Source organism: Geospiza fortis, unplaced genomic scaffold (genome assembly GCF_000277835.1).
Source record: "Geospiza fortis unplaced genomic scaffold, GeoFor_1.0 scaffold7, whole genome shotgun sequence".
Taxonomy (NCBI): Eukaryota; Metazoa; Chordata; class Aves; order Passeriformes; family Thraupidae; genus Geospiza; species Geospiza fortis.
The window spans coordinates 1,145,076-1,172,833 of record NW_005054344.1 but is presented as its reverse complement, the minus strand read 5'-3'; the positions used below and the strand labels follow the sequence as shown (position 1 = coordinate 1,172,833).

The window sequence follows — 27,758 nt, the reverse complement described above, 5'->3', positions numbered from 1 at the left end:
TAGCCCTATCAGATACTAATTTCTCCCCTAGACCATCATATCTTTTCTTTCTCAGAGTCCAGGCAGAACTATGATAAATGCTTTTGGTTGTAGTGATGGAGACAGGATCCAATGTTTGGAGAGTGCTAGTGAGGACACACTGCAGTTGAGATGATGGTGAGGTGTGAGACTGAAGGAATGACTTTGGGAATAGAGTTGCCATGGTCATTTGAGGGTTTGAATGGGGCCATGAAAGAAAGAAGTGGATCTTTCCACTTTATTTAGGCTGTGTGTCTTTCTCCTGCTAGACTGCTTTTGCAGCTAAATCTTCCTCTGCAAGGTCCTTTATAATAGTAGGAAAAGACTTAGGGACTAGTAGCACAGTTTTTGGTGACAGTGGATCTGAAGCTGGAGGCACGGGGTCTTCTGCAGAGTGTGGGGTGGGCCAGGATCTCCAAGCAGATGTGGAAGAGGTTGGATGGTGGGGAGGTGGTGCTTTAGCAGAACTCACTGCCCTGAAGTCTTTACCAGAATTTTACCAGAATCTTTACCACATTGCTACACCATGGTGAAACTGCTCCCACCAAACTCCCATTCCTGTTCTCTCTTGGCTGACAAAGCCAATCCAAATACAGTAATGCATCACTCCCTTATGCTGTCCACAGAGTTCCCTAAGCCCATACCTATGTGCCTTGAGGGACACTCAACACTTTATTGGGATCTAGTACCAAATAAAGTAGAGAAAAAAAGTTACACCTTTGTTTATCCCTGCATATGAGTGGATATTCATAGCAAATCCCCAGGGGTGTGGCTCTCATTGGAGATCCCTGGGTGTTTTCTGTTTCCTGGGATGGTGCCTGCTCCATGAGAAGCAAGTCCAACTGAGTCCTATCATAATTCATGATAAGTACTGTCCTTTATCATCCTGAATGCTACAGAGGAGATGCTTTTAAGTTACAGGGTGGTGTAAAAAAGCTGTAGACTAAAACTCCTACTGAATTAATCTCTGCTTAATGTGAGGAGTAAGAATTCTCTAGTGTGAGATTAGGTGGTCCAATTAGTACTAATAGTCATGGCAAAAGTTCCTGTCCTACTAATGTCAAGGGCGCAATTTTGAACACACTGTTTAATGCATAAAGGAACTATGAAAACTTGTACCCTGATGCCATTTAATATGTCTACATTTTAAGAAGAATGTTTTTAAAATAAATTAGAGTAGGAGCTTACAAGAAGAATTGCCTTAAAGTAATTACGCAGAAAGCACCTAATAAACTTTCTCTCTATTTCCAAATTAGAGTATAGATAAGTATCAAAAACCAAAGAGCATCCATTCCAGGCAAAATAATTGTAGGCAATGACAGGAATAAATCTCAGTGTGTTGAGATGAGGAGTGTTCTGGCTAATCAATTGGAGATTTTTCAGGCACTTGGAGGCTTTTTTTTTCTTTTTCTTCAGTAAAACTTGGAGAAGTTTTACTCAACTGAACAATCAGGTGGAGTGGCATAAAAAAATAGAAAAGAAATGGGAAGGAGAAAGTGCTGGAAGAAGATGTTGGAAGCATATAACATGAGACAGAGATACTGGGAAAGCCCAGAGTAAACCATAGGAAGCAGGAGTGGAATGAGACAAACAATGCAAAATGAATATTTAAATGGTGACAGAATAATGAATTAAGAAAGTCAATTGAATATACAGGATGTAGAGCTATATGCTTAAAATTGTCATCTGTGAAAGTCTTGCTGTGGCAGTGTGATGCAGATGAAAATGGCAGTAAAAGATGGTCCTATTTAAAACAGTTTTTTTTTATTTTCCTGCCTAATGCCTATTTGAATGCACAGTGCACAGTAGTGCATAAAATTTTGGTTTTATGAGGATTTCAAGAGACATTAATTAAAAAAAAAAAAAACAGAAAGCGAAATTTGGACTTGGGGTCAAATTGTGGTCTGCAAATGGTGCAGAATCTCATAATAGCTGAGAAAGGATTATTATAACCCTGCAAAGAGGAAGTAGAGAAGAATTTAGCCTTTTCATTCTTTATTTATTTTGTCTGGAAAACACTTTGCTTCTTTTGAAAAATTACAGAACTGTAGTGTGATTTTAGAAATCAATAGCAACAACAATTTGGAAACTTCAGACACACATAGCAGTGTGACAAGCTGGATAAGTCAGTATTTGATTAACTTACAAATCTTCATTTTGGCAGGCTGAGCTTGTCTTATTCTCACTGATTGCCTTTTTTTTGTTGAAATGGCAATTACAGTTCTATCACCTTCTAAATAACTTCCCTTTTCTGAGGTGTGTAAATGCCTATGTATGGATAAATTCAATCTGCCTTTCATGTTTTGATATTAATCATGCAGAAAATCTTCTTAGTACACATTTATATTTCCTAAAAAAATCGAGACCTTTTGGAATAATTGAGTGACTAGCTGTAGTGGCTCTGCAATTTATAATGAAAAAAAATACAATTTTTCCTTTTAGTATGGAAAAAATCACAATATTTTGGCTTTTCAATGTCTGCACCTCTTTACTTGAGTGAGGGATTTCAACAGAAAAATGTTTCCTTTGAGGGTTTTCCATTAAGCATTTTTGATGCTCAAGGTTACCAATAAAGCCTGTGAAAAGAGTGGCTTTTAGGGGAACTAAAGCTATTTATTTTCAAAGACTGACATACCAGGAAAAATGTATGATGCGTGGCAATTTCTCAATTTCAGTTAAATCTTAGAATTTGATGATAAGCTGATAGACTCAAATCCATAGCACAGACCCAATGGCTGTCTCGAGTTTTTCCAGAGGATTTCTGTCCCAGTGAATGCCTAGAAAACATCAGTGTTCCCCTTCTCACCCACCACTTTCCCAACAGACCTCATACTACTGCTTTGGTTTCTATACTAGGTTCTGATACTTATTTCCCCTGAGCACAGATGGGGATGGTTGGTTGTAAGTGATGGGTGAGCAAAACCCAGTGCAGCACCTTCTGCAAGTCACCCAGATTTTACTGGAATCAGCCCAAGTACAGGTAAATAAAAGAAGGGCTGCTCCACCAGAATTAGTTAAAATTACACTGGCAAAAATATTCATGGGTGGAAACTAAAATCAGTCTTCTTATTTAAAGTGTTGAGTTACTTTAATTAATTTCTGATGTTTCTTTTTCAGCCATAATGTAAAGCAAAAACCCTGTGATATTTTTTAGAAGTCATCATCATCCTCACCTGTTAAGGAATCTAGGTTTGCTTCTAAGAGGTAGGTGTTTGGCTGTCCTTGTTTCTGCACTTCACTCAGAGGGTGACTCTATGCTCATAAATTTTGGGCCAGCAAAATCTGTGGAGCTAATTTGGATCTACTTAGACTAAATAAAAATAATGAGGCTACTAATACTGAATATTAAGATCAACTACATTATATCAGAGAAGAGTTCATCTCATTTAGGCAAGTATTTTGTTTACATGTCTAAGAGAATTTTTGGCCTGATCTGACAGCATTGTTTACCTCTGATTAAATTCACTGATTGGTGTGTAGTTTTGTTTTGTTTTTAAGCTGGAGGCAAAATAGGTGTTTTTGATGGAATCTGAACCATTAAAATTAAATTTTTGCTGTCTCAAAATTATCAAGCACCATGACTATCTTATTAAATGATGACTGAGACTTCAGGCAGGTCAAGACAGATGGCACGGTGCAATGAAAAAAGTAAAACAGATTCATTGAAGAATATATTGCCTGTTCCAGAGATACTTTTCTTTACTGGAAAGCAATTAATTTTTATAAGTTTAAATAGTTGGGAATGCTCCCTTCTTTTATGTCAAAGAAAGGCACCTGTTGGTCTGACCTCAGAAAGAGGTGGTGATTCTACCTGCACATTCAATCTTCTGAGACACAGTGCCTACCACATGGGGTCAGTGTCAAAGCTGAGAACAGGACCCAGAATTCCTGATCCCACATATTTTCCTTAAAAATGAGATAAATATAAGAGAAAAACCATTATTTTTTAAGCTCTTTTTCATCAACATTAACATCAACATTAACATTCTAATGGCTGTAAATTAAGTATATTATTTGCATTACAATGTTTTAAAAGTTTCATGATTTTAAGTTTTGAGGATATTTTAACTGAGAACTAAATTATATAGAGCAGATTCAGAGGAATAGATCTGAATTCAATAAAATTATTTGCTTATTTGTTTTACCAAAATGCAATTACAGACAGGAAAATCTAGTAGAAAGAGACACAAAATGCATTATAACATTGCCTGCATTTTCTGCAGGTTCCCATGTGATATGTACTGGATAGGATTTAAATAATAATGAGAAACATTATGTAGTCAGTCATAAACCAGTTAAAACACTGAACACCACTTAGGAAATCTTCCTCTGATAAATTGACTTCCAGGAAAAATGGGGAGGAGGGGCAATGGCAAGGTCCTTTCAATGACTCATAAAATGCTGGGTGAACAGCAAACACCTCTACTGTGTGACTGCATATATTAAATATAACAAAAGGGCATGTCAGGAAGTTTCTTACAATTTTTGATTTCATTGCATGCTTTTATTACTTTCTCCATTTTTTTAGTCACAGGTTATTAGATTTACTGCAGCTTTGGAAGGTACAAGGAATTAGTATCTGTCGGGTATGGTGCCCCTAATGACTTTCTTAAGTTGCTCAAGTACAAACATCTCTGATATTTATCAAGTGAACACAATATTTTACCTATTCCTTTTGTCTTAGGGATGAAGAACATCATGTTTCCCCAACGCTGAATGCAAGATTCCAATGAATGGTAAGCTCAATAGAAAAGACAAAATTTTGCATGATCTTAGTGATTTTTAAAGTAAGCTGAATAAGATTTCTGGCACAACACTGCTTCAGCCATTGCCATTAATTATAAGGTTTGTCCTTTATTTTCTAAGTAGTCCTGTACAAGCGCATTCAGAAAGCTGCAAGTTGTTAGAATAGCTACTGATCTTTTCAACAAGCCTAATCAGCTTAATTTGGCTGATAATAGAAGAGTCAGTCTTGTCTGTCCTGATGCTATGGACTGAAAAAACAGGCATCTAAATGGACAATGAAAAATCTGGTTTAATTACAATGATAAATTAAGTACTATCAATACTATCACACAGTCACATATTTGATTAATCTTGCTACTTGAAACTGGGTTTAAACTAGATATAATTAATCAGACAAATTTTAGTTCTTTTTCTGTGGATTTTTATTTTACTTTCTGCTGAGTATTTTCATTGTTGAATTCAATACAAAATAATTAAAGCAAAGAAAGTTTCAAAGTTTCACACAGATTTGCTATTAATTTCACTTTAGCTGCTTATAGGAGGTATGTGATGCATACGATCAACTCTTTTACCAAACTAGTGGTAATTTGGTTCAGACTCTGAAGGAGGTAAAGGCCTGAGCCATAGCCCAGACAGCCAAGAGCTCCTCTAGATGCAATCTGTTCTCTGAAGACCCACAAAGGCAGGGAATGGCCCGGGGAGCATTGACTGGGTGATGTTGGAACACCCATCATGCAATTAACACATGAACAGCAGGTAGCTTTTCAAAGTCTCGCTTATCAAGTAACAAAGAAAGTTGTGGGTGCAGGGAGTCTCATACAATCCTTTCCCATTGCATGATTTTGACTACAATACAGCCACTATATTCCACAAATCTGACAGCCTAAATGGGCCTTCTTTGAGCTGTCCCAGCTAAGCAGCCTGGCTGCTGGGTGGTGGTTTCCCCTTGAGGTGGGATGCCTCTCAAGGTTACTTCTTGAAGCAGACAGACCATTTACCAATGGCAGATGTTTGGGAAGTGACTGGTGTTATACAAAACCTTTTAGTATGCTAACTATGATTTGTGCTTTGGTGGTTTTGAATCATTGTTCAAATGACTGTGCTATACAGAGCTACAGTGAACCTTGCCACTGAACCTTGGCTAGTTACTCTTTTACAACATCATATTAAAACCACTTTTGCTAATACCTTTGATAGTGTACCTGTAAGCAATCTAAATCACTCATTTGTGACAAGAGGGAAATGTTTTTGATGAGCTTTAGCCACAGCACTAGTTGGTTTCATTGATTTAAATGATAATGGCATCAATTTCTACAAGAAATATAGCTATTATTATATCATAATGATTTTACTTTTGCATAATGAAAATCAGTGCAGCAAGAGGAATATCCTGAGTTTTATGTCTGTGGCAGTTTCTGGTATTAATATTTGAAACATTATTCTTTATCAGATGTTAGAAACAAATTTGATAGACTGAAAACATGCAGTGTGGAGGTGGAGAAAAGGACAAGAGTAAGAAATCAAATACCCTTGAGAGGTAAATACAACTGAAATATACTTAATAGAAAGGGAACTATAATTGTTGTTGAAATAACTGCTGTAAATCTGCATTGTAACCAGAACCGGTCCTTTTATAATCTCTGTATCTTTGGTTCTGAAATAATTTAATAAAAATGCCTCTTAAGACATCTCATTAAAGTTGACTCATTATTGTGGAACTCCCATCTAATAATGCTTGTCTGGCTTCATTACTTTTAGCACAGCTACACCAGCATAAAAACAATGCTGTGATTGTGAATATATCCTTCAAATTCAAACCAAGCACTAACCAGTGTCTGATCTGAGTTATGACACCATAAATCTACTGTATTTGCATCACATACTCTACCAGAAAACAGTTTGCTGTACTGAATGCTCAACTACTGGACCACTACCATGCTATTACTATTATAGTTATTTACTATGAAAGGCTGACAGTTTGATAGGAACCATTATTGTCAGGCAATGTAATACATATATGAGTGCTTGTGTATGATTCATTACAGTTAATTATTTTGTTGGTATTTTATTAACCACTGGCTAATAGTGTTTTGTGGGTTTTTTTTTCCAAATCTATAATACTTCAGGCTTTCAGTGGAGTAACTTGTAGCCACCTGTTTTATTTATAAGGGGGCTGCAATGACTCGATCAGTGCTTCCTCAATGATCAATCAACACCCTTTGAAATAAGTTCAGAGAAGATATATGAAATATTCTGGGTCTGCACTGGGTTGTCCGTGTGCTAAATCAGCAGAATTAGGGAACCACCAAGCGTGCTAATTCAGAAATGTTCTTCCTTCAATCTTTCAGCCAGGCCGCACAATATTAATGCTAGTTCTATTAAGAAGGGACTTGTTATTGAGGGACTGAGGACAAGCTGCTGCTCAAATATTGTAACATGTTGAACTGGGTTGCAGAGGTCGCTTTTCTGTTGCCCCCTGTACAGCCACAGAAAAGGTTATTTGTTTTCCTTCCCACTACTTACAATTTAAAGCCATGGCAGACACACAAGACCTGCTTGATATCACTGGAGATTTGTGTTTGAGTAATTTGTGACCTGTTTGTGATTTTTGTGTGAACTTAATTAAGTAAGCATAAAGACCTTTCTTCATGAGAGCCCATTTTCCATAAAATGGGATGGGTATGTTGTCTTCATCACAACATTGTTGAGGGACAGTTTAAATTAAAAGGAATGCACTAGGAAGGAACACAGGAATTTTAAGTTCACTGCTACTAGAAACTGTTCCTTCCATTCCTAGGAATGGAATGAAAGTCTGAATTATGGGTCCAGTAAAACCCAGGATAACCAACTAATTGTTTTTTAATCTAAAAGGAGCAAAGGAAATAGATCTGAAATTTTCAATCCCTTTCACTACCTCTGATGGTCAGTTAAGTGACATGAATTGTAAAGTAAGCTTGGGAGCTACATAATAAACCAGTGACTATTTTATATATATATATATAAAACTACAAAGTATGCATGCCCTTGTACAGGCAGGAGTGAGAGGCTGTGTGAGAGCATGTGGATGAATGCTTATGGTGCACTTCACTGAGCAAGTCAATGCCAACTCTTTAACATATTCATACATAGATGGATCATGTTTCTGAGATCACCTTTTAAAGAACTCTTCAGTATAGAAATGCAGCAAAATTCTTTGGGAATTTTTCTAAGGAGATCCTTCAAGCCGGAGTCTCTGAAATGCTGGAGACATTTACTGAGAGACACTTTTGGGGAAACAGTACAAAAGAGGATTTCTCAAGAGGTGGTATTTGATAACTGCAGCGGGTGCCTTAAATGGATCCTGTCTTGAATTGGAGTTCAGATGGGCAATCAAGTTACTGCTGCATTAAAATTTTTCACACTTTAGCTGAGCCATAATGACTGTTTGTGGGCATGTCTTTAGTCATTGAAAATTACAATGCAAGATTGAACAACATCCTCTTCTATATGGTGGAGGAAGAAGGTGTGCAGCTGTTGAGTGTGGTGTTGTTTTGTGTGTGCAGCCAGGAGGACAACCGAAGGGTTCTTAAATCCATGCCTGACTTAACTCAGACTGCGTCTTTCTTTACAGTTGATCTAGGCTGAAAGCAGGCATGAGGACAGCTGCCATCACTCAGTTAATGTGCAGTAACCTGTTCCTTCAAATAGACGGTGTGAATTTAGAGAACTGATCCTACCGCCTAAACCCACAGCATACATCCTGCGTAGTCACTTCCTTTGCAAGTTAGAGTTAGAAATAAAGAAAGAAATGTATTTTTGAGTCCTCTTCAGCAAAGATGGAGACACATATATGGATTCAGAGGCTCCATTGTGGCAGCACCTAGACTCTGGCAGTGGATGTGACCTTTTTGAATACCTTCCTCTATTGACAGCATTAGGAGAACAGATTTCTGTTCTGCAAACCAGCAACAGGTTTTGGAAAATGACCGGGCAGAAGATTTACAGATAAATCTGAAGAACTCATTAAAGGTTAATATCTAAGTTTAAGTAATTTCCCTGTTTCCCTCTATTAATATTTTTTCATACTAGTGACTCACAATTAAATTTTCTTGCTGAAATTACTTCAGGGCATTAGATTTGCCCATTTAAATATTTTTCTATTTCCTCTGGTCTTAATGGTGAGAGAAAATATTTTCTTAATCATTGTCTTAAATTCCTTTAGCTCTATATTTGGAAAACATTATAGAGTTCATTTAAAAAAAGCCTTTTGGAGGAATTTTTTTTTAAATTACAAGTCCAATGTTACTATTTTACACAAAATAGTAACATTTTTCTTATGTGGAAAGTTTTTTCTTACTGTTGTCACATTTAATGTGTTTAATTCTTAACCTTTCTTTTTTTCTCAAAAGATTTGTAACTGTCTCCATTCCAAAATTAGATATTTGCTCTTAGTCAGCTTTCTTTCCTAAAAGAGAATAACAACATCTCTTAGAACTTGCTTTACAACAAGCTTATATATCTACTTTACTTTTCAAAAGACAGAGGGCAATTTCAGATAAGAGGACACAGGATAGGTAGAAGCAGACTGAATTGCCAAGTGTTTCTACGGGGGTATTCACTGTATATTTGGTAGTATTGTTACTGTCTTTCCCTTTACAGAGATATCAATGATTGGAATAGGAGCTAAATCTTATAGGAATTGGCCAGTATATCTACATAAATATATGTCAGTATAAAACAGTCTAAATTACAATATGCATCAAAAACTACCATTTTCATATCATAACTACAGGCTGATACTGCTGACTCTTTGGGTAAAAACTGTAGAGGAAATATACATAATTCATAAAAATCTCAGGGCGTGGGTGTTTTCCACAGAAAGGCAATTTATAATTGCCTTTCCGTGGAAAACACCCATGCCCTGAGATTTCTTTAAAGCAATCCTTTGCTGAGCAATCCTTTATCCTATCCATTGCAACTTTGCATTCACTAATCTCCCTAGGCTTTGCAAAAGGAGGAAAGTGTTATCACATCGCAGCAGGCAGGAAAACTAAGGTGAAGTAGCCTCTTCCAAACTTGATGGAAATGGCAAGGGAAGAAGAAAGGGACAGGGATTTTACATCAGTGACAATCTTAGTTGTAAGCTTTAAAGTCTACAGTACTGCCAGACCTCATCTAGAGGGTCTCAGCCTTTGGGAAGGTGGAAGGCATGAGGCTGACTGGCTCCACTGACCTGGCATTGCACCAGGCTGCACCTGACTGAGAGAATGCACAGTAGTCCTCTTCCTCGGCCTTTCCTTGATACCATCATATTGGGATGGGGGGGATGCCACTCGTGCCAGGATGCAATGCAGAGGACACCACTCTCCACATGCAGTGAGCTACCTCCTCCCAGCACTCGTGCACTTAGTGATGACAGGCAGAGAAACTGGAGTTGGCCCCCCACCCTGCCTTAGATGCGTGTGTCAGGCCTCTGAGCTGTCTTTGGAGCTGTGTCTGCACTGCACTGCACTTCAACTGATTCCATAACAGGAATCTTGGGAAGGCCGTTTAACTTGGAAGCAGTGGTGTGCAAATGTGCCTGTGCCAGTTCCAGACTTTCACTGCTAATGAATTCTTTCTGTGCTGCTTGCTTTATAGAACCTTTCCCGCAGAGGCCTTTGATAGATGAAAAAATTCTTCTACTTTTTGTGTCATATAGTGTGGATATATGCTAAGTATGTCAAATCCACAGTGTGAAATGACAGCACTAAGCAATCAGAGCCTAATGCACTGTATGTTAACATCTCCACTTAGTTGTCTGTAATGGGGAGTATGGTGCCTAATTAGCACAAAACCCACCATTCTTGTTAAACTCTGGTCTGGTTTATTTTAGTAATAAACCCCTACTGCTAAAATCACTTCAGTTGGTCAGGTATTTGCCATGGTGGGAGATTATATTTACAAGTATTTCTTAATTACAAAATTTCAACTCCCTACAAGTTCAGAGTGGTAGTTTCTTACAGACATCCCTTATATCAGAAGAGGAGAACCTGTCTCTTTAAGAAAAAGGGATAGTGTCGTCTGTTCTCCATTGCATTTGAAAAAATGAGGCAATTCAGGCTTTAGTAGCTTCTTCCGGGAATAATGCTACTCAGGATATAGAAATTCAAATCTTGGCCTGGCTAACGGGACACAAACATGAAAAAATTACAAGTAGGTTTAAATTGCTTTTGCAGTAAGCAGCACAAACCACTGTTTATACATATGCCCCATTACTCCAGACTTGCTATTGATTCTGCTTGCTAACTGACTTCTGCTGCTTCACTAAAAGATTTTTACTGTACACACATGGTTAAATATTTTTTAAATGCGAGCAATGACAATGAGCAACAAAAGTTGCACAAAAGTTCTTTCAGCTCAAAGCAGAATAAGAAAATGAGGATGGAAGGGGGAGTATTATGGAGGCTAAACCACTGTGACTGTTCCATTCTTATTAGGAATGCATAGAAAGGTATAAGTGTCACTTTCCAAATATTTCTTAATGTCGCTCTAGAAGAACTTAGGAGTTTAGCATTATAATGGTGCTAAATGAAATGCTTTTATTTCATGAAGGGTGCAGCGGAAAACCTAAAGGAAAAAGCCTTTCATCAGAAAAACCTGTATCTGCCAATACAGCCTGCAGAGTATCCACATGGAGACTCAAGATTATGGAAAGCACGTGTTCAATAATGAAAAAGTTCACCATTTTAGAATCTTATTTAATTTTGAAAAGCAGTAGTTAAAAAAAAGAAAAAAAGAAAAAGTAGCACTCTACACTTTTACATGTGTAAAATAATAAATTTAAGCCAATTTAAACTGCATTTTATTTCCTTTCTAAAATTACCAAATGTAGTAAAATATATTTTTTTTATTTCTCCTCAGAGGTTCCTCTGCTTAATTGATATTATAGTGTATGAGGAGTACAGGTCTGGGCACTAATTACAGAAAATCACAGTGCTGCTCTGAGCTTATTCTAATGCAGACTGTTGGTTCTCTGTGGTTACTTGTAGGAACCATATAGACAGACAGGTCATGATTATTCCTTACCAGCTCATTGCTGCCATCCTCATCAAAATCCTCCTCTATCCCATCAGTCATATCTTCTCCATCCCCATCTGCATCTGGCCCTCCTTCAATTGGCTCTTCCGTAGAGTTATCTGCATTCTCTGATATGCATTCCTCTTGAATCAAATCAGCATTATCTTCCATTTGTTTCTTTTGGGCTTCTGTAAGGAAAACATACTCTATGGAGATTCAGTAACCTTTCCTATTGGTGGCAAAGGAAAGTGCTCTACAGAAGAAACCTGAGCTTCCATCTCCAGATGTGCTAGATTGTAAAATTCTCTGCGATAATGTCTACCAGGCAAATATGATTGAAAACTTTTCTTTCAAAAATTAGTGCATAAATAAATCACAATATCAATATGATCATCTCCCCCATCTATGCCATGCAATGGATGAAGGCTTGATTTGCCAGGAGATCCAGCTTTTTGATTTTCTGTACTTGACTTTGCCTTGGAATTCAATTGCCACAGTCACCAGATGTTTATTCATGAGCAGCCAATGAGAAGTACATGACTATCTATGCTCTGAGAAGCAGAAGGCTGTTAATTGCCAATAAATGAGTAAGAATTTGTATTAATTTTCTGTGAGTATATCTTAACAGTCATACAGGTAATCAACAAATACTTTTAGACAGATAAGCATATTTTTATGGAGTAAAGTATCTGTTACTCATCACTGGTATAATGGGCTGAAATAACTGGAGAATGTCCCCTTCCAATCAACCAAATATTGGCTTCCTATATTTTCTGCAAAGTGGTAAAAAGAAAGGCCATTTCCATGGAGGCCTGAAGAATCTATTCTGGTTGAATTCATGAGGGTAGCTGTGTTGTTGTGACTAGGTATTGGTAAACTCCTGGATATGCTGAAGTACTTCATCCAAACAGCAGAAATCCAGAGAAAGATTGATGGAAGAATGACAGAGATTGGCTAGAAGAATGTTTGGAGGGATCAGAGTCTTATTTCTATGCATGTCAGGAACTTATATGAAACACTTTATGTACTCAGAGTGAATCAGGCCAGAGAACTGGTTGCATGCAGCTAGAAAAGTAATGTCTTTTCAGTCTGAGGGTGATCAATGACAGAATTTCTAGAACAAAATATTTCTTGCTTTGTAAGACTCACTGCTCTGTAACACTAGTAGTTCATTACCTATGTTGTTGGACAACCAATGAATTAAGTGTTGCCTTGAAGCTCTATATTTTTGAAGCTCTATTATTTTTTTATCATAAGTTATTACCAGCTACACATACTATTCAAATCTGATGGCATTTTTCTGTTCCATAGTCTTAAAGCAAGACATTTGTTTTACCTTTTGACTTTGCACATTTATTTTGCCATTTACATTCATCTCTTTAGGCTTCATTTGTCTTTAGTCCCTCATTTTCAACTTCTCTTACTGAAGAAACAGAAAAATTAAGCTTTCCCCCCTCAGTCACCTAATGTCTTCAGAAAGGTTCTTAGATTTAAAGAATACAAAGGCATCCTAGACAGCTGCTCTGACAGTACTATAGTCATATGTATTAGCAGAAGATTCACCCCATGGAGCTTTATCTTCTATTAGTAAGGTGCTTCATACAATGCCATGCTAGTTAAAAGTGATTGTTTTACTTCCTTTATGCATAAGGAAGTATGGATTGAATCACCTGTGCCTTCTATATCTGGCCCTACCACTTCCTGTCTTAAGCCACTTCTGAGATCGCTCAGTTCTGGCAATAACAACTGAATCAGTTTTGGTTAAGCCTTTTAAAACCAAGGTTATTGAATTGGGAGAAAATACATTTAAATGGGAAACCATCTAAGACGCACCGGCTAAAAAATTAGGTCACTTTATTGTCTTAATGAGAACGTAGACTGGGTTCTTCAGAGAAGGCTAAAATATTGTCTCAGTACTCATCTCTTCTGGGCTCTTCTGAGAAGCTAAATGCAAGTACCTAACTTTGAGCCTAATTAAAGCCTAACCTCTAATATCACAGGAAGAATAGTCCCTAATTTTTTTTTTGCATGTCAGAACAGCTTATTCCCAGATCCTTGATTTTGATTTTTGCGAACTAAGGAGCTATTTCTACAGTTTTCCTATGTACAGGAAATCATATTTTCTATACTACACCTATTGGAAAGGTTAGGGGTTGATAATAGAAAAAGCCAGAACATCAGTTTTTACTGCAAGGAGAGTTTTCATGCAGCTGTAGAGCAGTAACCAATATATGCACTGAGCTTGTCCAGCCTGTAACGTCACATTCCTCCAGATGTAACAACTTTTAGGATTAAAAATTAAATATTCTTCAGGAGAGCGAGTCAAACTTAGAAAACCAAAAGAGCAAGATGATGGCTTGATTTTTTGCTTTGTGCAAATGAGAAACAGATCCTCTCTCTGATCCCAGTCTTAGGGAGGCCACACCTTCTGGCAGAGGAAAATAAGAAATAACATTGCCAAACCATAGAGAAGGAACAAAATCATCTCATCATCTCCCATCTGACACTCTAAATGAAATAGTTCAGCTACTCATGTAGCTTACACAAATCTTTTTGGATCTGCAGACTAATAATCTAGACTGCATAACCCTTTTCATCAGCTCAGGAAACTTAAATGGGGTTCCATTCTTACTGGTATCTTTGAGGTGTTTTTCTCTTCACACCCTCCAATGAGAGGCAAAGAATATGAGGGATGGGTTCTGCACCTGATGTCTTAAAACATCAATATTTTGAAAATATCTTTTAATATCTCAGGATATTCATTGCAAGTCTTCAGAAACCATAAGACTGTGATTCAATACGAATCAACATTTTTCTTTTTGACCTGATTTCAATTTAAATGAGACCACTATAGTCCTTTAGCAAAAGTGAAAATTGAATATCGAAGTACAATGATCTGCAGATTGTTTTGCATAGTAATGGATTTTTTATAAAAACTCCCCACGGTAGCACAATCAGGAATATTTCAATGCACAAGTGATTCCATGAAGTGCCTTGCAATTATGTCTTCACCAATTATAGCAACTTTTATCCAACTTGCATAAAGTACAAAATAGAACCTAATGAATACATATTTGCACAGATCTGAAAGAGATAATCACACTCTCTACTAATGGTTTACCTTAGACTTGAAGAAAGCCCTCAACTTTGTGAGATAAACAGTAACATCTGGGGGACTGGTCCTTATCTGTCAACTAAGAAAATGATTGTAAAGAAAAGGTAGGTTATTTTTCAAACAATTTTTTTTAAAGTTACTTGGGAACAGGAGACATCCCTATCTAAATTCCTATTTTGACTGTGTCAGGTTTATAACCCTCAACCGCTAATTCCGAGTAATGTTTTAGACAGTCTTGATGGAATTCTCTTTATGTGTTCTGATGGGCTTTTGGCTTCATGTAACTGACTACTGTCCAGACAGTCAGGCAGTTGTGGGTTCTGAGGCAGAATTTCTTTCACACATTTCACACAAAATTCAGAAAAAGGTTTTATCACAGAATGGAGGGGTGAAAAAAAAATTGAGTTTTTCATGAGACAAGGTGTCCATGCTGACTCTCACAAAATCAACTCACTAATATAAAGCCCCTGTAAAAATATATATGTGATCTATAAGGAAATAGCAAAGAAAATACCATAGACAGGCAAAAGAACTGGGTTTGTTTTTTACATATGCTGTGGCGAAAATGCAACCTTATCCCTCAGAATGACTTTAAAGTGCTGCCCGGTGAGATCATTCATCTAACAAAATGAATTATGCACTGACTTCATTTAGTATTGGATTTTTTAATTCCCAAGGTTTGACTAAAACCAAAACTTTTTAAGCCAGAGAAAAGCTAAACTGGAGCTGTAACCAGTTTTACGAAGAGGCCCAAACTTCACTCATTAACTGAGGTTGGAAAGTATCTCTGGGCTCTCCAAGTCCAATCCCTCTTTAAATCAGGGACAAACTCAAGTTTTAGCACAGTTCCATAGGTCCATGAGCCCAATGAGTTTTGAATGTTTCCAAGATGGAACTAGTATGGTCTCTCTGGTCAACTCACTATACTGCTTAGGTGCATCTCTTTTCCTTATATCAAACAGGCTTTTTTTCTTGCTTCAGCTTGTGACTATTACCTACTGCTTATTGCCCAGGCAATAATTCTTGATATACACCATCTATTAATACTTAATGTGCCTAGCACAAGCATTCCCATGGTCAAAAATGTCTAGCTTAAGTCTGTTCAGTCAGTATTTTAGTGGTTTTGTTTCCAGAGCAACTGGAAAGAATATTTTTTTCCTACTACACCATTAAAAATTAAATGATGATGCATGTTCTGTGAGGAATATTAATCTGTTCTGCCAGTAGTTTTACCTGAGAGTTGATTTACCTTGCTTCAGGCCTCCATTAATTACCAACATTTCAGAAAACTTCCATTCTCTTTGGTCTGACTTGCTTGACTAGTAACAAGGTTCTAATTTAGTTAATTTCACTAAAAATGGCTTTTACCTACCTGCTTCAGCTTTTTGCTGCTTTTCAATCTTTTCCAGTCTCCCTAACAAGGAGTCAATTTTTGTTTTGATTTGAGTTAATTCTTTCTTGATTGTTTGCAACTCATCTGATTTCACTGTGGAAAGAGCAAAATGCAAAACATGAAATAAACTATATTTTTGGTAACATTCCCCCCCTCCCAAGCAAAACATGTTCTTTTTTTCTTTTCTGTTTAGTAGAAATTCCACTCTCTCATTTTTGTCAATATTTTCAGAGATTTACCTTTTAAAATTAGCATTGTTAGTTAAAAATGCAGAATCCTAGAAACCACAGGATTCTAAGCCTTATTGGCAAAAATCCATGAAAGGTGTGTTGCTCAGTAACAGTAATTTCAGGAAAAACATCTCAAAAACATCTTCATAAATCCAAGTAATTTTTACTTAAAAACAGCCTATAGTGAAAGAATAATTCAAATATGATAGACATGTCACAGTCTTGCAGTGGTTTTTTTTGGACTCTTTTGTAATAGTATTGACAATAATAAATAGATCCCCTACAGTATGTATTTCTCAGCAAGAGTGAATGGTAATATAAGTCTAGGGCAGCCAGGAATGCAAGGTTATGTTCCAGTCAAAAACTCATTGCAAGAGGTGTCACGTTTTGTTGCTTCAAAAGCTTTCAGTTCAGTTTCAGATGGCAATTTTTTGTACTTTTTCCAGCTATGGATAATACATGAAAATATTTCATTTTATGATCACGTCCAAGGACATGAAGGCATCACCTATGAATTATTAGCTGAAGTTTCCAAATCTTTATTGCATTGCATTACTCTTCATTTTTGTTTATTAATGTGCTCCCATTGTCTAACCCAAGAAGGAGTAACTGCTTTGGAGATGTTTTGGCTTCAAAGGAAAGAGCGGTGCAGCCCTCATAAATTATCTCATTATTTTGGCATTATCAGAACATGTGTTTTAGGCTCAGAAGGTGGCCCAAATAAATACACCTGCCCTGTTTGTGTGAGGATATAATGTGGAAAAGATCAAGAGGAGAAAATGGCGACTCTATGCTAGCATGGGAGAATAAAGCCATTTATAAAGGAGCAGAGTAGGAAACAGAGCTTTCACTCTTACAACTCTTATGGGAAGAAATGGACCATCCCCATGAGGGACTGAGCACTGAGCTGTGTTACTCCTCCAGTTCTGCTGCAGGAGGATGTGCATTGACTTTGGTGCGTGTATCGAGAGCACGGATATACACAACAAGGCGGGTTCTTATCGAGCCTGGGAAAAGGGATATTCTGCTATGAAGAAGAACATGTTCCCTTTCTGTCAAAAGGGTCTTCTGGCTGCATCTTGCTGCATCAGTCCTGTTCATTGATGACATTGGCCATGTCTGTTATCATGGTGGTTCAGGTAATTTGTATTGGGCAATCAATCTTATGATGAAATGTGAAGAAAAGGTACTGCCTACTTCAGTGATAGTTGATGAATAGGCGTTTGCTTCAAATTAGCCTTATTTCAAACCTGAAGCATATTCACTGAGGCTGAAACCAAAGATTTTTATCTTCGAGTTTGGGCATAGATACTATAATGTGGGTTATACTATAATGTGCATTATAGTATAATGTGCCAGCTAAAGGCAGTAAGTTGCTATATGCAGTAATGCACTTGTTGAATTGTGCTCATATTGAGAAATTACATTATCTCACAGTATAGGCTGAAACCTCTCATCTCAAATGGAATGAACAGAAGGACTTAAAGAAAAAAGCGTAAAACTAACCTGTGCTAGACTCTTATATGCTATATGGTATTTGATGAAATTATTTTGTGTATTTATAGAATGAGGCTTTAAAATGTTCTTAGAGAAATAACGGGTCATTCTCCAATCCCACTGATCTGAAACAATTTGTTAAGAGTCTGACAACTGTACAATTAGACGGTTACTGATTTCCCAGGGACAGTGGCTGGTCCATCTTGGAGTAGCAAGGCAGCTCAGAATCCAGAGTGAAATGGTCTGAACTGCTCCAATGGGGAATGCTAAGTGCTGGCAGCAACCCACTATGAAGCCTGTTGGCAACACATTCCGTGCAGCCAAACTGTTGTGTCAGGGATGCTCCCTTAATCTGCAAACTGCAGGCTGGCCAGGCCTGAAAGGTCAGACCCAGAAGTGACACTGCAAGGACCTAATGGTACTTGTTTCCAGTCTACTAAGCAAAGCAGAAAACATTTGCACTTCTGAGTTTGACAAGGAAATATGCTCATGCCTGGCACTGCTGTTGAGCTCAGGTCTGCTGCACAGGGTCTTCCATGTGGTTTCTCTGGAAGAACTAGGCTGGGAAGAAGATGGCACCAGAAGGAACAAGACAACAATGAGGATTCAAGGAACAAACCCCAGTGGTAAAGGACAAGGGGGTACTGGGCAACAGATGACTGGACATGAGCCAGAGTGTGCCTAGGTGGCCAAGATGGCCAGTGGCATCCTAGCCTGTGTCAGCAACAGTGTGGCCAGCATGACCAGGGCAGTATTGTCCCCCTGTACTCAGCACTGGTGAGACACCTTGAGTGCTGTGTCCAGGTCTAAGCATCTCAGTTGAAGAAAGACTGAGGTGCTGGAGAGTCTCCAGAGGAGGGCTATGAAGGCAATGAGGCTGGTGAAAAGTCTAGGAGATAATTCATATGAGAAGTGCTTGAGGGAGTTGGGGTTGTTTGGCCTGGAGAAAAGGCTCAAGGAAGACCTCTATCACTCTGTACAGCAAACTGAAAGGAGGTTGTAGATAGGTGGGAGGTGTCCACTTCTCCCAGATAACTAGTGATAGGGCAAGAGGACATAGCCTCAAGCTGCACCTGGGGAGGTTCAGGTTGGATGTTAGAAGTAATTTCTTTATGGAAATGGTTGTTAAACATTGGAAATGGCTGCTTACGGAGTCACCATCCCTGGAGGTGTTCAAAAAAAGCGCTATCTGATATTAATGCTATGGTCTTGTTGACAAGGTAGTGAGCAGTTAAAGGCTGAGCTGGAAAATCTGGAGGTCTTTTCCCATCTAAATGATTCTATGATACCATGATCATAGAGTTATTTGCTTCAAGTTAACACTAAAAAGGACTGAAAGAAAAAAGAAAAAGATCTCAACCAGTCTGCACAAGTGCCAAACTTTCACTCTCTTTCCAATATTTTGATGGTGTAATTATTTGAGCTGCTTACTGTTTTACCTTGCAGAGGATTGTACAAGTCTTCAAAATTATTCTCCTAGAGAAATTCCACTCTCACTTATACTGTAGTGGGTATTTCTGTAGTAAGCAGCAACTACTAAAGACAAATTATGAAGGACCCTGATGCAAAGTAAGTTAAGCATGAGACAGATCTTCTCCTTGTTACAGTTTAATTGCATCCAGCAACTGAGCACTGCAGAGTTGCTCACTTCCCTCCAACAGAAGGGTGGGGGGAAGTAAATAAGGAGGGTAAAAGTGAGAAAACTCATTGGTTGAGATGAGAACAGTTTATTAATTGAAATACAATATAATGGTGATAATAATAATAATGATAATAATAACACTACTACTACTACTACTACTAATGATGATGATGATGATGATGAAAACAACAGAGAAATAAAGTCCAAGAAATAAAAGCAATGCAAAAGAAAACACCAACAGATGCCCTGAACAAGCCCTGGCCAGCCTTCCCCTTAATTTTTTGTTGAAGCTGATACCATGGCCTGGAACATCCCTTTGGCCATCTGGGGTTGCCTGTCCCAGGTGTGTCCCCTCCCAGTTCCTTGTGCATCTCCATCCTGCTCATTGGTGTCATCAACACTGTTTCCAGCACAAATTCACAACACAGTCCCATAGTAGCTGCTGAAAAGAAAATTGACTCTGCCCCAGCAACACCCAGCACACCACTCTACCCAGCACTTGTGAGGCCACATCTGGAGCATTGTGCCCACCTCTGGGCTCCCCAGTACAATAAGAAATTAAGATGACAAAGCCAGACTCTTCTCAGTAGATCCCACTGACACACCAAAGACCATTGGTATAAATTAAAGCATTTGAAATTTCATCTAAACATGACAATTTTATTTTTTCTTCCCATGGGTGTGGTCAGACACAGTCCTAGGAAATTTGTTTTGCAGGGCACTTGCACCAGAAGAGCTCCAGAGGTCCCTTCCAAACTCAGCCATTCTGTGTGTCTGTGATAGCACTTGGCAAGAACATTAGGCTTTTAAAGCAGTGTTATGACAAAGATAAAACATAAAGATTATAAATTCTGTCCTCTAGGTGTCCTGTTTTGACTATATAAATTCTCCTTTAAAACATCATGTATATTTTTTAAATTGATCTCAGGCAAGAAACAAAGCCATTGGTAAATGTGACACATGACATGCATGTATCCAAAATATCTGTCCATCTGTTTTTGAGCAATGGAGTAGGAAATTAAGGTGACTTACTCTTCAGGAATTTTTCCCCAGTCAAAAGATAAAATAAAGGACAGCAGATAACAGAAATGCACATATTGAAAGGGAGAAAAATTATTAATGAAATTAGTAATGACTAAATATCTTCAACTACTCCAATGAAAAATGTAAATAGGTGAAATTTGCTGATGACATGTAATTAAAAGATACCACTTATTCAGAGTAAACTGGAATGGAAGAAGAGGTCAGGTGATTTAAAGGAATGTTATGTTAGAAAAAAATGATGAGATTTCACTGAAAAAATCCCTACACTTAACAACAAAAGTCCTACTCTTAGCACCAAGGCTCATCAGCAGAAGAACACAGTGACAGAATTATCCTTGGGTTGATAACAGAATACCACTACCTGCAACCATGTGAAGGAAAATGCAGTGCTAGAGTGTGTCAAACGATGCATTGCTAAGGATGAAGAAGTGTATTGTCTCTGTACCTCGTGAGTACAGGCTGAACCACTGAATTCTAGCAGGTACATGTGGAGAGCAGCTGTGAAGATGACCATAAAAATGGAAAGCCTTTAGTGTGACAGAAGCATTTTTCTTGTTTGCTGAAGACAAAAAAGGTAAAAAGAAATAACAATTTTATGCTAAGACAGTGTTGGAACAAAAAAAAAAAAAAAAAAGAGAATATGAATAAATGAGAAACAAACAGAGCTGGAAATTACAAGAAACAGAAAAAACCCAAACCCTAGCTATTTTTAAGGTGTATTTTAAAGGATTAGATGATGATGCTACTTGCAAGAGTAAGAATTTGATTCAATGACCCTTTTTAGCCCTTCTAGAATCTTTAATTGAAGCATCAAACACCAAAGGAGACTGTCACATACAGTGCATTATAAGAGAAATAAAATTAAGGTCAATTGCATTTTTAAAAATGAAAGTGCTATTGTTGAATTATGGCTTTTTGTGAAACATATTTTTTGCTGTAACTGCAAATTGATTCATCCGCAAAGCATGATTTAGATTTCTTTGGGAAGAAATGTCATGTATTTTTAACTAAGCCCTTCATGTTTAATAAAAAATATTTTATCATATTTTATTACTGTAGATATCACTGAAAAATGGATCAGCTGAGGAGGCTAAATATAAACTCTATGAGTCAAAATTAATTCATTTAAAGACATAATTCAATACATATTTTAATGTCTGAAGTGCCTACTCCTTAATTTCAAGCACACAGAATATAAAAGATATGATTAATATTTTCCTCCTGATTTCAGATGCGTAAAATGACAGTGCACACTTTGAGCCCTTCAATTTCTACATTGTAATAAAAAGTGAGCTCTTCCCAGTTCTAAATAGCAATTTGAATGTACTGCTTCATGCCATTAACATGAAGAACAGATGTGTGATTTACCCACCAATATATTTAATTTTGTGAGCTGTTTCTGGTGATTTGCAAATGCTGATTTATGTTCTTCTAGTCTTTGGAGTTAAAAAGAAAACAAAATATTGATAACTGTTCCTGGAAAAATTATGGATTTAGGAAAGAAATAAAATCTTCCTAATGTATTTTATGTTTTAGAAGCAGATTTAAAACACATAATGCCACTTTTTGGTCAAACAGGAGTTTACTCTGCTGGCAGATATTTTTTTTTTTGCAGATATGCTCATCAATGAGCAAGGCATTTTTGATACTATGTTTTTTGTAATATCTTCACAACAATAAACTTCTGCCTTTGGTTTTCTGTTTTTCTGAAATGAGGCCTTTTGAATCTGGTGATTTTACCAGAATGCGGAATCTGGTGTTCTGACCTTTAATATGACATGCATGGGTTCATTTTCTGGGTCTGAGTGTGAACAGTTATATCTATGAGATTTCTACTTACATCTGAAAGGTCTCTTAAGGGAAGTGATCTCATGAGAGTTTTGCTATACGGGGGGAAATCTTCAAGGCACAGTCAATACCATTTTGACATTGTTAATTCTAAGCTTGCAATTAAGGTGTTTTATGGTCTAAAATTTCATTAAACACAAAATAGCTTCCTTCCTATGAACTAGGTTTCTCCTTATTGAAGAATTTGTTGAATGTTACTCCTTATTTACCTAACAATAAATTAACATTAGAATTGACAGTCCATTAGTTCAAGGGGTTCAGATTAGCAGTGTAAAGAGCTACAAAATATCAAATTGCTTTCTCCCACAATTCAATATAACTGACTTTTCCAAGAAAATGGCAAAGGAAGTTGCAAAACATACCTTCTCTACTTTCCAAATTGAAGTTCTAAGAGAATGGCTCCACTACTTCTCTGATAAAGGTCTTACAATAAGCTGATTACATTCCTGTCCAAGTCAACAAAATCATATTTCTACATTTATGATGGATTGACTGGAACTGACAAAAAGCGAAGTAATTTTATGGGAAAATTAGGCATGAAAACCTGTATACTAGGTGTCTGACTCCTTTTAAAGATGTGCTGCATGCAGAAAGAATATTTTGTGCAATTTATTTTATCACAATAAAAAGTCTGCATTTTTTTCCAATTGTCATTGCAATGAATTGAGGATAGAAACCTAACACAGGTCAAAAAGCCCATGTTTTAAGTGATGCATCTTACAGCTCTCTTTTCAGTTAAAGAGCTTGATCCAAGGATGATCTTGTCACTTGGAGCTCTAAGACTGACACTTAAAATTCAGATCACATTGAAGGATACCTCCACTGGGGAATCACACTGTCTGTTTGGACCTGGACACTCCCGATTGCACTTCCATTAAATAATTTATAGTTTCTGCAATATTTGCCATATTTTGGAGGCAGTGTTTTGAAAATCTTATAGCAAGTGCCTGTGGATACTTGGACTAGGGTTGAATCCTATAATCTATGCTATGCAATATTTAAGTCCTGACACACTATTACAAAGCATTTTTTGAAATGCAGAAGCCAATTTTGCAGTAGTTCTGAGGAACATATTAATGAGGAGAATATTAATGTAATATTCTCTGCCTCATTCACTACTATAGAAATTCAGATTTTTGGTTGAGAGCTTTTCTTGACATCTGTTGGGATACAAACACTAAGATCCTCAGCTTTCTAGAAGAATTTTATAGTTATTCTTGTTCTGAATAATGAGAAAAATATATAGAGAACTTATCTGAAAATAAACTCTCTTTTCAAGGCAAGTGCAGCAAAAAAACCCATTGTTATTAATGTATACTTTAGGACAATTAGTCATTTGAATGTACTGATACTACTAAGTATTCATGTAGATAAGACAACAGAAACCAATGAACAATTGAGATCTAACTAAAGCTTTGATTCACTTTGTGAAACCCCAAAGATTCAAGGACTGAAAAGGACTAACAAAGCTTCCTAAAGTGAAGATCTTGAGCTGCATCCTTTCTTTTATAATAATAGAAGAAAACATAATTTATTACTTAAAATACTGAGGAAAGAGTTACTTCAAGGTAAGTATGAAAATGTCTAGACTCATGTTCATCTTCCAGAGAACAAAGGAAATATTGCTACTCCCAGACATTCTCTTAGGGTTTGAGTCAGCTTTATAATATGACACCTAAATTTAGGTGTCTTCCTGTGTATTAGGCATCAAAGCTCTTGTTAGTGGTAATGGATATCCAGCCCATTCATTCCCTTGAGATTTGGAAGTGATTTAACTGTACACACAACATGGCCTCTCTGTCAGATCATCCTTTCCGAGGAATGTCTTGAGCTCCTTGTTCCTGAGCTCACAACATTATCTTTAGATATGTTTACCACATGTCCATTTTTTCAGTCACATGCATTTACATGTTTATTACATGTTTTCCTTCAAGGTCTCTGATATCGTTGGGTCATGGAATAGGATCAAGGATGGATCCTAATGGGCTCACAAGGTCCATCTTCTTTGTTTGATACTAGCATGTAAGACTCGACTATGTTATTCAAACAGAGTATATGACTGGGTCCTGTTGATGCCATAATTAACTCCTCTGGCAGTAAGATGTACTGTTGATGGGTTCACCTATTTCATGGTAAGAAAGCATGATGTTTTGCTGGCCACTCTGGTACTGCAAAAGACTTACTGAAGTTCCTTCATTCCTTCTAATATCTGATCCCTACCTGATCTTTCTCTTCCTCTTCCAGTGATGCTTCCAAGGACAGTATCACTCCACAAAAGGGGCAGGGGAAGACGAGTGGGTGCTGAAAGATGCACGAAGAGGAAGATGAAGTTTCCAGGACATACTAGGGAGTGGGGAGCTTGGTGAGCTTGGAGGAGGGAATGCCTATTGTTCATCAGCTCTTCTAGGGCCAACTCACTAAAGAAGGATTAAATAAACCCAAGTTGCCAATCCTGTTTTGAACTTCCTTTAAAACAAAGACACTTTGCCTCTTTCTACACACAAAGGAATCTGGTAAAAAAGAATACGCATAACCCAAACTCCCCTGCCCCCCCGCCCCAGTCCACCCCTACCAGCTTACATAAAACCCTGAGGTCTCCACAGAAATCAATGTGCCTCTGTCTGTCTGTAACAAGATTTTATTTTTTTTTTGTTACCAGCAGTTCACAAGATCTCATGGTGAATGAGCAGTCAGGTTGAGAGGCGATTTTAAAAAGCCTTTTTCTGAGGCTGAGGGAGCAGGTCTCAAATGTTGAAAGAATTTCCTTTAAAAATGTCGTCAATGTGCTCCTTGACTTGCAGGAGAGGCTGGAAGCTTTGGTAATCAAACCAGTTTTTCAAGCTAGAGATTTAGGCTAGGAAATTACTGCAATAGGGCTCTCTATATAGTGGAAGGTGTCTGTTTGCAGAAATTGCTAGAATCATTGTTTCAAAAATACTCAACTGATATGAGCAACTCACATTTGGATCCTGAGGAAGAAGCCCCACTTGAAGTGGACCGTGATGTTCCCTTCATGGAGAAAACCCCTTTGCCTCTACGAGTTGTTGTCACAGCCACCCGAGGACGTTTGAGTGGAATCACTGCACGGGGCGGTGGGGGGACACGGCCATGGTAATCAAACAACCTAGAAAAGATTAAGTCAGCTGGACTCCATAAAACCCTCTATGATTTCATGTCATGGGAGCTCTGTCAACTAAATTTGCATGTTATCTGAGAAAATTACCCTTTGAAACTGTAATCACTTTATATCAAGTCAAATTAGATTTCAAGGACCCATGCACATTAAGTGCCTTATTCAGATTTCAGTCACACACTGGTGCACAGACCAGCTCAGATTTTTTTGTGTGTCATTCAAATGAAGGATGTATTATGGGACTCTGCAATTTGCCATATGGAAAATCCATAGCTTGCTTTCCACAGGTCCACATCATTTCATTGTTCACAGCCAACAGCAATATATTTTGTTGTGACATTTCAGCTCCTTTATTATATGCATGGCTTAAATTCTAGTTTTCTATCTGCTATTCTTAAAGATGTAAAAGTAAAGAACAAAAGAAAACTTTCCTGAAGACAACCATCACCCTAAAGAAATATCTTGCCGTTTTTGAAATAACAAGAGTCTTTGCATATGTTCTCTTTATTTCAGATTGAATTGGTGCGGAAATGCTAAAATATCCAAGCATGCTTAATTAAAAAAAAAAAAAAAAAAAAAAAATTGTTCAAACCAAAACCACTGTAGCAGGCAGATATTCAGACTTTTTGCCAAAGATACTCTATGACAAACTTTTGTTCCCAAACAGAATAGCCTAATCCTAATGTTACAGATATTAATAGCAGGTAACTAACCCATGTAGAGGGAAATAAAGGCAGTGAAAAAGGTAATCAAATCTACAGATACTCTTGGAACATAAAATCTATGGGTTCTGGATATGATAGGTCAAGAGAAGAAAGTTCAAAAAACAAAGATTTCCAGTTCACAATCTGAAGCAACAACCTCATAAAATATTCTCAAATTTACTTGCAACTAGTAATTATGGAAATTTATAACCACATGTTTAGTTTTCACAGTTGTGAGTACTGTCACCCAGCTGGGAAGATAGATACACATTTGAAAACACAAAAGAAAGAGTAATTCACTCACCACAGCATCTAACAGTATGATGAGTAGAACAGAGTTAAATTTAAATCTTCTAACCCATTTTCTGGTAAGTACATACAAAGTACTTAAATCAAACCACACTTCTGTTTGTACTGTAATCCTACAGACAGTGTAACCATTTCCCTCCTTTTCCATAGCTGCCTACAAAATATGATATAGAGATCCTGTTACACTCAATGACTGAAATCCATGGCCTCAAATAATCCCACAAATGGGTAGCTTCTAGCCATTGTCAGCATAACTAAAGAATTGTGTGTGAAGATGGACACTAAACCATTTTTTTTACTTTTAACACAAATATTAGTACTTATTGCCAGTCATAATTTATCATATTAAATGATCTGCAGGTTCGTCATAAACTCCTTTTTGATATTACTGGGAAAAAATGCTTCTGAGGTGCTATAAGCTGTCATGAAAAGGTTCATAATATGATTATTGGTCCAAAGGTGATATTTTTTTAGCTTTCAATAGTTTGTGTTTAGATAATATAGCGAAAGGTGAAACTATGCTTCCTTTTCTCAAAATATATAAAAGAACATTTATCTAAATGACTGTCATCAATCTATTCCTACTTTTGTTTATGAAATCATGCAAAGCTTTTGGTCTTGGTATTTTGTTTTGTCAGGTTCTCTATATTCCAATAATATGCTTTCTTTTAAAAAACAATGCTTCTATTTATGGGTTTGAACCACCATGTCTGTTTTTCTTGTGCTTATAATACAAGAAATGATGAAGAGAAATGCTCAGTCCCAAAGCAATCCTTTGCCCCAATAATCACTAGTGTGCATACAACTATGCCTTTTCTTTCAGTCACCCTTCTAAATGTACAGTTCTGATCTTGCCAATCTGTCTTCATATAGATTTTATTTTAAAGAACTATCCATTCCTGACATCCTTTTCGGACCCCATCACTGCTTTAGTCAAGGTAAGAAAGACATATTCTCCCTTCAAGGAGTCTGGAAAGCTAATAACATGAATTAGTTGAAATATTAGGGAACAAGATCTATGGTTTGGGATAAAACATAGAA

General features: G+C 37.2%; 1 protein-coding gene across 5 annotated transcripts in view; it reads right to left on the bottom strand.

Annotated features, from left to right (window-relative positions):
• Nucleotides 1–27,758, bottom strand: part of RALYL (RALY RNA binding protein like) — a 369,877-nt gene that overhangs the window by 7,727 nt on the left and 334,392 nt on the right. For 3 of the 5 annotated variants that reach the window (XM_031058511.1, XM_031058510.1, XM_005422867.2), the window contains 4 exons: nt 25,532–25,695; nt 24,792–24,872; nt 16,290–16,403; nt 11,812–11,990 (listed from right to left, as the gene is read on the bottom strand). In XM_031058511.1, the coding sequence (XP_030914371.1) occupies nt 11,812–11,990; nt 16,290–16,403; nt 24,792–24,872; nt 25,532–25,695 (538 nt within the window). The remainder of the gene's footprint in view (nt 1–11,811; nt 11,991–16,289; nt 16,404–24,791; nt 24,873–25,531; nt 25,696–27,758) is intronic. The other 2 variants (XM_031058513.1, XM_031058512.1) reach the window with 2 other exon arrangements.